The 11011-nt window shown below is 42.9% G+C and overlaps 1 protein-coding gene across 2 annotated transcripts in view; it reads left to right on the top strand.

Annotated features, from left to right (window-relative positions):
* The first annotated feature begins 434 nt into the window (after window positions 1–434).
* The window catches only part of LOC144688573 (beta-1,4-galactosyltransferase 5-like), a 97341-nt gene continuing 86764 nt past the window's right edge, over window positions 435–11011 (top strand). The window contains exon 1 of one of the 2 annotated variants that reach the window (XM_078555310.1): window positions 435–770. In XM_078555310.1, the coding sequence (XP_078411436.1) occupies window positions 668–770 (103 nt within the window). In that variant the 5' untranslated portion in view covers window positions 435–667. The remainder of the gene's footprint in view (window positions 771–11011) is intronic. The other variant, XM_078555309.1, reaches the window with a different exon arrangement.

Genomic DNA, 11011 nt, shown 5'->3' with positions numbered 1-11011 from the left:
CGAGAGAGACCACACCCGGGGCTTTGGAAACGGGACACTCGCTCGCAGCGCAAAGCTGCAAATAATCTCGGCGCCCAGGAAGCCGCTGAGATCAGGGGGAGCGAATCAATATCTTAAAAGATTAAAACACGACCGAAAACAAAAGCAAAAGCGTAGATCGAAAAAAACTGCTGGAGTTGCAATATTATCCTTGATAATGAATGAGGAAGGGCGACGCTGTGCCTTTAACCTTGAATGGGCAAAAAAAAAGAGGCTGCAATTTCACCGTGGGAATAAAGAGTATAAAGGGATATGTGCGTGTGTTTAGAATCAGCAATATTGTCTTCTTAACAGGAAACGCATTACCACGTTCAAAACTCAATTCTTCCTTTTCCTTTCGCGAACAAGAGGGCGGGCCCGACTCTCCCAGCCGGAAGTTAACAAAAAAATAAACTAGAGCAAGATCTGCATTCCCCTCAGTTTAAAGGCGGATTCCTCCTTATTCATGAGTGCGGAGAGCAGGTTCCTTTTTGCCGCTATCCCATCGCGGACGCTCTCCCCCTCCCTTGAATAAAATCTCTTAGTCTTTGGTGTTCCCCCGACCCCTTCGCCGTAGTGTGTGTATGTGCTTTTTGTTTTCTCTAACGGGGGCGTCTGCAATTTTTCTACATTTATTTTAAAGCATAATATGAGAATTTTACGCATCCCGAACCGCTCAGTGTTTGCTTTGTTATTTCTCTTCTCCTTGTCATCATCATTCCTCTACTTCATATATGTAGCGCCCGGATTAGGTGAGTGTCAAGTTTGTTTTTTTTTTCTCTCTCGCCTTTTTCTTGCATTTATTTATCTTGGTTTTTTTTGTCTTTCTGGGTCTCCCGCTGGGTCTCCGAGGTGATGGTGTCATTTGGGAGGTGCTGGAGTAGGGCACATTCAGCTGACTGTCACATTCTCAGGCCCAGCGGGAGGGAACTGGCTCTGGTTCCGATGGAGAGAAAGATCGGGGGAGCCATCTATCTGAGGCTTTACCGGCTCTTCCTTCCAAATGAGGAACGGGAATTGAATTTTGAAAAGCTCAATTCATGAGGAAACCAGTGCTGGTTTGGCGGAAGTGCTGCACGGGGTTGGAACGAAAAGAGACGCCCAAACAGAGACAGTTTTGTGTGTTACCGAATGGGGCTATTTTAAGGACGGGCTTCATATTAAAATATACACTTTTTAAAAAAAGTGTTAGTGTCTGTTTTTATAATCGTCGCCACAAATTCCATTCTGGCCCTCCCCTTGTGATTTTATGCATTTCCACAGTTGTGGATACATTTATTTTTGCTGTATATTGTATCTATCTTTAGCAAATGTTGTAGCCACACAGTCTTGGTTTTCGCAAGTTTTTAACTGGAAACAGTTGAATCACATTGTTGAATTTCGCAACTCTCGGCAGACGATTAACGCCTCTAAAATGTTGCTCTCAGTAGGTGATGTGATGGTGCACTGAGTCATTCACAAACCCTGAAATGCTGCGTAAAATTGACTAGCCTACTCGCCTGTCAGCTGAGCAGAGAAATTTCCAGATAGGAGTTAGTTCCTTCAGTAAACTGTAATATCTGTTCTCCAGTTCTCGCATGCTGTCTTGTGGGATAGTAGTTTGGCCAGTCACAACATGGATGATTATACAAACCTATGCAAAATGTGCTCGCAGAAAGAGCTTTCAGCCTGCCAAAGTCTAAATGTTATGGTCATGGATTGGAGTCATGAAAAGCTGACTGTAAAAAGTCGGAATAATGAGAAGTGCTAACTTAATGAGATAAAATGAACCTTCATGATTAATCATAAGAATTAAAAGCCCAATGTGGATTGGCATCAGAGATATGTTATTCAATAAATCATTCATATTCATAATCATTCATAATTAGTTGTGGAGATAAGTAGCCTTTTTCTCCTGAGTTTATTTAAGGCTGTGTTTGGCAATAAGGTAGTAGCTGAAAAAAATGTTATTTAATCGAGGTTGGCCAAGTAAGACCAGAGGTTTGCTGCAGGATGTGGAAAAGATTCTGATAATGAGTGACATTTTTTTCCTATTTATTATCCTTTCTATGTTGGATTTTAACTTTGTCAAGGTTGTCTTTGCCTTTCCTGTTCTTTATTATTCCATTGGCGTGTCCATCCTTTTACTTATTTTTCCAGAGGTTTTTTGTAAAGATCTATTTTGAATGGATGGTCATTTTGAAATTTTGCTCTCCCATGATTTTGTGCACAGTGCTTTTGTCATTGAATTAATATTGGGGGAGCTAGAGCATTTTTATGGAGATTATTGGAATGCAATGTTAACCACAATTGGTTAATGAGACCGACACTGTTCCATAATTGAAGAGAGAACTGGGTATTTCAAAAGGAATACAAAGGATGCAGAGAAATTGGGATTGAGTGGACAGCACCAATTGAAGTTGGCAGAGGCTGTGTGCCAATTACTGTGAATTGAATCTACAATGTAGGCTGCAAAGGTTGCCACCTAGAACTTGATGTGATGAGCTGGTGAACTGAGTGACAGTGTTTCATGAGTTATGTTTTCAAGCTTTACTGTAGTAGGATTTATGCTGAGGAATATCACTTGCGCACTCTCCCACCATTTATCCCCTCCTTTCCTGAAGTTAGTAGGTTTGACTGAGGTACCATTCTGTAAACACCAGCAGCCCGTACCTTTTTCAAATGGCCAGCCATCATATGAGGCTGGACCCTTATCAATAGAATGTTTGATCTTGGATTATTGCTGTTTGGCTTCATCCTCACCTATTATTCACAATATTCCCTGCATGAGAGTTGGACCACTGGCTGATTTTTACCTTTTTTTGATTTTCTTCCCCTACCCTGCTCTGGAAATTTGGGCCAATTAATCGGTTTCTACTGCTCTTAGCTGAGACCCATTAGTTATACAAATCTAGGATGTTACATGATGAAGACTTTAATTATGAATGAAGTTTTACGTGATTATACCATACCATATTTCTTCTATCATAGATTGTTCCCCACTTAACTCCAGTAGTGCTGTTAGCCACACAGGAAGTGTGCTAACCTAAACTAATGTTTATAATTAAAAAGGTTAGTGATATCTCCAGACATATACTGATGCTGTCTAGTGTAAGGCTTGCCCTACTGTAGAGTTCCCTTCTCTGTCTTTAGCAATGTGTCACTGTGTTTTGGATTTTATTGGTGAAAGGGATGTGAAAGGAAACTACAGTTTTGAATACCTCCTTTATGTCCCTACTTTTTTGAGACATGGCATGATAAAGATTTGGCTTTATCATCCTGTCTTAACTCTAACAGCTATGATTTGAATCTAATTTCCATTGCTAATGTCAGTCGCACCAGCATTTTTTAAAAAAAAAAATAATACTTGTATTCAGGGTTTTGTTGAAGGAAAGTTATCCTAATTACCCATCAAGACTGTTTAATAGTTTTCCATGCACTTGTCTAATCTTAAAGTATTGTACAACATATAAATGAATTTAGAAATGCAACTTACATTTGGAAAGATATGTTTGAAAGAATCTCTATTGAACAACAGATCAAATAAGTTAATAGCATTTATTTCACTTTACCACAGTAAGCATTCACTTCTATTCAATGTTCCATTTCAGGCTGACTGAACATTTGTAAACATTTGCCTCACTAATTGGTCATGTAAAGGTTCCCTGAAACAAAATATTAATGTGGGCGAAATGAAATTCAAATTGACATTACACTCAGGCTGAGTTAGATCGAGAAAGGGTCGATGAAATTAGTGATGTCATGTCTTTTGTTTTGCTATGAGTTAAAAACCATATTCCTGGAAAGTATTCTACTGTTTGCATTTATCAAGGTGTTATTGCAATATAGTATTCCCTTTCTTTTTGAAAAGAAAGATGCATACTGACAATATCAATGATTTCCATTTAAGGCGTCTGAGCAAAAATAAGTTTTTTGCTAAAATTAAGACTACTCAGCTACCAGATAACTAAGTAGTCAGTTTAAAAATGATCTGCTGGAGCTTACATGCATAGAACCCCACTTCCGAGTATAAGCACTGTGTAAGTGAGGCATCATAACTTGGTGCTGTTCAGTTTCACCACTGTTGTAAAGTGTGCTATAAATGCAAAAATAGCATATAAAAGGTGAAACCAAAAGGGTCTATGTTTCAACTGGTGCAGGCAAGAGCTTTTTCCATAAATATTGATATTGAATATGCCATTATACAAAAACGTGTATCTTGATTGCATTACACACATTTCAAATTTTTAAAATAATTTCTATTAGTAATACAAAACATGTACTACATCCTGGGATTGAATCTGTCCCTTGATTATAAGATTGTCAGATCTGGGATTCAGACTGCGAAACATGTAGCCTCTTCTTTTCCTACACATTGATTATGTAGTTTTCTTTCTCTATATTCATTCTTTCTGTCTCAGTCCTTTTTACTCTGCTACTTTATGCCAAGTACATGTTACTAACTAAATTTGGCGTACAGAATTCACCAGACCTTCAAATCACCTAGCTTAATAGTCATGTATATGCAGGCCTGCTCAATTTATTGTTGCTAGGACTCTGACAGGAGACCTGTTGCTTTATTTGTGTAGTTGTTGGTATTTAACCTTGGTGCAAGGCATTTTTTGAGCTGAGGTTTTTAATTACAACTCGTAACACATTGAAGCTTGATAGAAGACTGAGCTTTGCGTTGCCGAAAATACTAGTGATAACATTTTAAAAGAGTAATTAGATGGGGAAGTAGAGTATACCTCTATAAAAACAAAAAGCTAAAAGCTACTGCGGATGCTGGAAATCCAAAACAAAAACAGAATTACCTGGAAAAACTCAGCAGGTCTGGCAGCATCGGTGGAGAAGAAATCAGTTAACGTTTCGAGTCTTCATGACCCTTCTGGGTCATGAAGACTCGAAACGTTAACTGATTTCTTCTCCACCGATGCTGCCAGACCTGCTGAGTTTTTCCAGGTAATTCTGTTTTTGTTTTAGAGTATACCTCTAGTCGTTACATAGATACTATAGTACAATTTCACACCCGTTACTTCAATAGTCAGATCTATGGCCAAAACTTAAGTAAAAGTTACATGAGCCATGCAACATCCTATAGTATGATATTGAAAGGTATGTAGCTAGATGGATTAGTTTTGAAAAGTTATTTTCACAAAGAAAAAGCATACAGGAAAGAAACAGATGATAGAAAAATGTATTGAAATGTCAGAAAGCTCTTGCACACGAACATGTGAAAAGATGAACAAGATTGGCTGATGTCTCAAGACTGTTCCAAACAGTTATGAGTTCATAACTCAAAAGTTTTCTCCCATCTGCAGTGCTGTAGCTTCCTTTTGTGAGGCAAGAAACTATGTAAGTACCGTAGGCCAATTCGGCAGCGGGGAAAACATCTGGGAAATGTCTCTGACCATCTTTTCCCCCACTGCCCCTCCCACCGTTGCCCCAAATCAAAATGAGTTCAGGAGGTCTGTGGCCATAATGTACATAGCAGATATCTCACCCATTTTTGTTCATAATGGTATTAGCCATAGCAAGGAATTTGTCTAGTTCCTATCAGAATTGTTGTAGTGAATTAACATTCGCCACCAGAAGTGGTAACTTGTTCAAGTGATAACCTTCTGTGTGAAGGAGACATCCTGTTAGCTATAGCACGTACCCGTGATACTTGCATTTCAGCCCATTTTTATCATTTTTAAAGTCATTACTGGTGCATTTGTTTGGATTGTATGAATTGCCTATTTCTTAGATCCAGCATATATTGTTTTGAAAATTTACTAGGTATTGGTCCCACAAGAATTTTCTTGAGTATTATTCCTCAATGTTCTTAAATTATGGCTTTTAAATTCTTTGCTTGTTCAAAGAATCTACCACTTTCCATTTTTGACATCGTTGGTTAACACTGGCCAAGTTACACTTCCTCAAAATTTATGTCTTAAACTAAATTATAGAATGGTGCCCCAGTTGAAGTGCAGAAAAATTTGCATATATATAACATTTCACATTGCCCAGACATCTCAAAGTTCTTCACTGCCAGTAAATTAATGCTTTTGTGGCCAAGCAAGTATGGCTGACAAAGGTCAGGCAGAAAGAATAAATGGGCAGTTAATCTGTTGTCTGATGTTGTTGGTTGAGGGATGAATGTTGGCCAGAACACTAAGTGCTCTCTCTTCTTTTAAAGATTGCCATGGGATCTTTAGCATTCAGCTGATAGCCAAAGGAGCCTCGGTCTAAAATCACACTCAAAAGACAATGTTGCAAAAATTGCTCAGACCCAAGAATGCTCATGGGGATTGCATTGTGAGATTAATCTCCTTTTGCTTACAATGCGGGCATCACATGCAGAATGGTGGCACAAAATTGTGAGGCTAACATAAGTTCAAGCTGGTCTGAGTTCTTAAAGATAGTCTGCAACTCTTGAAGGGAGATGCATTTTCACTGAAGCAGGTGCTGCAAGTCATTGGAGCAGGAAGTTTGACTTGGGCGGAAGGTGGTGGGTGCATGGTGGGAGGAAGCACAAGAATAGCACAATAGAGCAGAGTCCAAGATTTTCTGGTCCCGCCCTGACTTTATGGTCGAAGAGTTGCAGAGGGCAGGAGATGTTTTCTATCCTTCGGGCTAGAAGGCCCTCCAGATAGTGTTAAAACAATGGCACTAGACAGCTGTCATTGCCAGGACTCTAATCTCAAGGACCTGGATGAAGTGCTGGAAGAAGTTCAATGACCTCATACACATTTTTAAAAAATATATTTATTCATGGGATGTGGGCTTCGCTGGCTGGGCCAGCTTTTACTGCCCATCCCTAGTTGCCCTTGAGAAGGCAATGGTGAGCTCCCTTCTTGAACCGCTGCAGTCCATGTGGTGTAAGTAAACCCACAGTGCTGTCAGGAAGGGAGTTCCAGGATTTTGACCCAGCAGCAGTGAAGGAACGGTGACACATATTTCCAAGTCAGGATGGTGAGTGACTTGGAGGGGAACTTCCAGGTGCTGGTGTTCCCATCTATTGACTGCCCTTGTCCTTCTGGATGGTAGTGATCGTGGGTTTGGAAGGTACTGTTGAAGAAGCCTTGGTGAAATTCTGCAGTGCACCTTGTAGATGTTACACACTGCTGCTACCGTGCATCGGTGGTGGAGGGAATGAATGTGGATGTGATGCCAATCAAGCGGGCTGCTTTGTCCTGGATGGTGTCAAGCTTCTTGAGTGTTGTGGGAGCTGCACTCATCCAGGCAAGGGTGGAGCATTCCATCACACTCCTGACTTGTGCCTTTTTAGATGGTGGACAGGCTTTGGGACAGGAGGTGAGTTACTCGTTGCAGGGTTCCTAGTCTCTGACCTGCTCTTGTAGCCACAGTATTTATATGGCTAGAGCAGTTCAGTTTCTGGTCAATGGTAACCCCCAGGATGTTGATAGTGGGGCATTCAGTGGTGGTGATGTCAATGAACATCAAGGGGTGATGGTTGGATTCTCTCTTGTTGGAGATGGTCATTGCCTGGCACTTGTGGCAAGTAACATTCACGATACGCTTGTCAGCCCAAGCTTGGATATTGCCCAGGTCTTACTGCATTTGGGCATGGACTGTTTCAGCATCTGAGGAGTTGCAAATGGTGCTGAACATTGTGCAACATCAGTGACCATCCCCACTTCTGACCTTACGATGAAAGGAAGGTCATTGATGAAGCAGTTGAAGATGGTTGGGCCTAGGACACTACCCTGCGGAACTCCTGCAGCAATGTCCTGGAGCTGAGATGACTGACCTCCAACAACCATAGCCACCTTCCTTTGTGCTAGGTATGACTTCGACCAGTGGAGAGTTTTCCCCTGATTCCCAATGACTTCAGTTATGTTAGTGTTCCATATTAACCCCCTCATATCAGTGCCCAAAAAGGGTGAACCTGGTCTGGCAACTTGCTGGGGCATTATGGGGGAGCACGGCCAGAACAATTCACCACAGTCTTCCACTGTCACTCGCAGCCACCAGCTCACAGCATGTACTTTAGAAGATAACAGAGGCAGGGAAGAAGTATTGCACAATTGTCAGCTGGTTAAGCAGGTGCAATTGCGCGCACATTCTGCTGCAGAGGACTTGCATTGTGTGGTCTATGAAGGAAGCTAATTTATATGCACACTGAAATGCTTGTTGTACTGGCAGGCTGAAGGGTTGCTGTTGAAAAGAGTATGGTTCAGGCCTAGCTTAGAACAGGGCCTTCCATGGTGCTTGGAGCCAATCCTTTCCAAAGTGGAACTGGTGACTAACTCCGTGAGATCAAACCTTGTGGATCAAACTGTGATGCAGTACCTGATGGCTGATGTCTCGGGTTCCATGGCAGGAAAGCAGAAAACAACTAATGTCTTAGAGCTGGAGTGGGAGCATCAACTGAAATCAGGCAAGCTCAGCTTGCTGCCACAAACTCAAATTGGCATCTGCTGCTAGGATGATGACGGCAGAGTTCAAAAAGGCTTGTATTTATTCATTCATTCATGGGCTGTGGCCATTGCTGGCCCAGCATCTATTGCCCATCTTGAATTGCCCTTCAGAAGGTGTTGGTGACCTGCCGCCTTGAACTGCTGCAGTCTGTGGTGTAGGTACACCCCTCCCACCCCCACCCAGTGCTGTTCGGAAGGGAGTTCCAGGAGTTTGATCGAGTGACAGTGAAGGAACAGTGATATATTTCCAAGTCAGGATGGGGTGTCTGGCTTGGAGGGGAACTTTAGATGGTGGTGTTCCCGAGCTGCCTTCGTCCATGGTAGAGCAGGGGTTTAGGAGGTACTATCAAAAGAGCCTGGGCGAGTTGCTGCAGTGCACCTTGTAGATGGTACACACTGCTGCTATTGTGCATCGGTGGTGAAGGGAGTGAATGTTTGTGGATGGGATGGCAATCAAGCGGGCTGCTGTCCTGGATGGCGTTGAGCTTCTTGAATGTTGTTGGAGCTGCACTCATCCAGGCAAGTGGAGTGTATTCTATCACACTCCTGACTTGTGCTTTGTCGATGGTGGACAGACTTTTTTGAGTCAGGAGGTGAGTTAATCGCCACAGAATTCCCAGCCTCTGACCTACTCTTGTAGCCACAGCATTTTTGTGGCTGGTCCAGTTCAGTTTCTGGTTAATGGTAAGCCCCCAGGATGTTGATTAGTGGGGGTTTCGGTGATAGTAACACCGTTGAATGAAAAGGGGCGATGGTTAGATTCTCTCTTGTTGGAGATGGTCATTGCCTGGCACTTGAGCAGCGCGAATGTTACTTGCCACTTGTCAACCCAAGCCTGAATATTGTTCAGGTCTTGCTGCATACGGACTACTTTAGTATCTGAGGAGCCACGAATGGTGCTGACCATTGTGCAATCATCAGCAAACATTTGTTTCTAACCTTTTTATGATGAATGGAAGTTCCTTGAAGCAGTTGAAGATAGTTGAGCCTAGGACACTACCCTGAGGAACTCCTGCAGCGATGTCTTGGGACTAAAATAATTGACCTCCAACAACTGCAGCCATCTTCCTTAGTGCTAGGTATGTCTCCAACTAATAGAGAGTTCTCCCCCGATTCCCATTGACTCCAGTTTTTCTGGGGCTCCTTGATGCCACATTAGGTCAAATGTGGCCTTGATGTCAAGGGCAGTCACTCTTGCCTCACCTCGGGAGTTCAGCTCTTTTGTCCATGTTTGAACCAAGGCTGTAATGAGGTCAGGAAATGAGTGACCCTGGCAGAACCTAAAACTGTCAGTCAACAGGTTATTGCTGAGTAAGTGCTGCTTGATAGCACTGTCGATGACACCTGATTGAAAGTAGACTGATGGGGTGGTAAGTGGCTGGGTTGAATTTGCCCTGCTCTTTGTGGGCAGGACATAGCTGGGAAATTTTCCACAATGCCAGGTAGACGCTGATGATGTAGCTGTAGTGGGGCCTGGCTAGTTCTGCAGCACAAGTCTTCAGTATTCTTGCTGGAATGTTGTCAGGGCCCATAGCCTTTGGAGTATTTAGTGCATTCAGCTGTTTCTTTATCATGTGGAGTGAATCAAATTGGCTGAGGACTGGCATCTGTGATGCTGGGGAGCTCCGGAGGAGGTCGAGATGGATCATTCACTTGGCACTTCTGGCTGAAGATTGTTCCTAATGCTTCAGCCTTATCTTTTGCACTGATGTGCTGGGTTCCCCCATCATTGAGGATGGGGATATTTGTGGAGCCGCCTCCTCCATTGAGTTGTTTAATTGTTCTCCACCATTCATGGTTGGATGTGGCAGGACTGCAGAGCTTAGACCTGATCTGTTAGTTGTGGAATCACTTAGCTCTGTTTATGACCTGCTGTTCACACTGTTTGGCAAGTAGTCCTGTGTTGTAGCTTCACCTGGTTGGCACCTCATTTTTACATATGCCTGGTGCTGCTCCTGGCATACCTCCCTGCACTCTTCATTGAAACAGGGTTGATCCCTGGCTTGATGGTAATGGTACAGTGGGGGAATATGCCAGGGCATCATGTTACAAATTGTGGTCAGGTACAGTTCTGCTGATGGCCTACAGCGCCTGATTGATGCCCAGTTTTAAGCTGCTAGATTGGTTGGAAATCTATCCCATTTAGCACAGTGATTGTGTTGTGTGGCACTATGGAGGGCATCCTCAATGTGAAGACAGGACTTTTGTCTCCGCAAGGACTGTGCATTGGTCACTGTTACCCAGCACTGTTGTGGACAGATACATTTGCAGCTGTTAGATTGGTGAGGACGAAGTCAAGTAGGTTTTTCCCTTTTGGTTCCCTCACCCAGTAGACCCAGTCTAGCAGATATGTCCTAAATCACTCTTGGTGATAAACACTGAAGTCCCCTATCCAGAGCACATTCTGTCCTTGCCCTGAGTGCTTTCTCCAATTGGTGTTCAACATGGAGGACTGAATCATTGGGGTTGGGGGGATGGGGTAGAGGGAGGAGCGGAGGTTCCCTTGCCCATATTTGACCTAATGCCATGAGACTTCATGGGGGCTGGAGTCGATGTTCAGAACCCCTAGGGAATCTCCCTCCCAACTG

This window comes from Cetorhinus maximus, chromosome 13 (genome assembly GCF_964194155.1).
Source record: "Cetorhinus maximus chromosome 13, sCetMax3.hap1.1, whole genome shotgun sequence".
NCBI classification, from domain to species: domain Eukaryota; kingdom Metazoa; phylum Chordata; class Chondrichthyes; order Lamniformes; family Cetorhinidae; genus Cetorhinus; species Cetorhinus maximus.
This window is presented reverse-complemented; position numbering and strand designations above follow the sequence as displayed.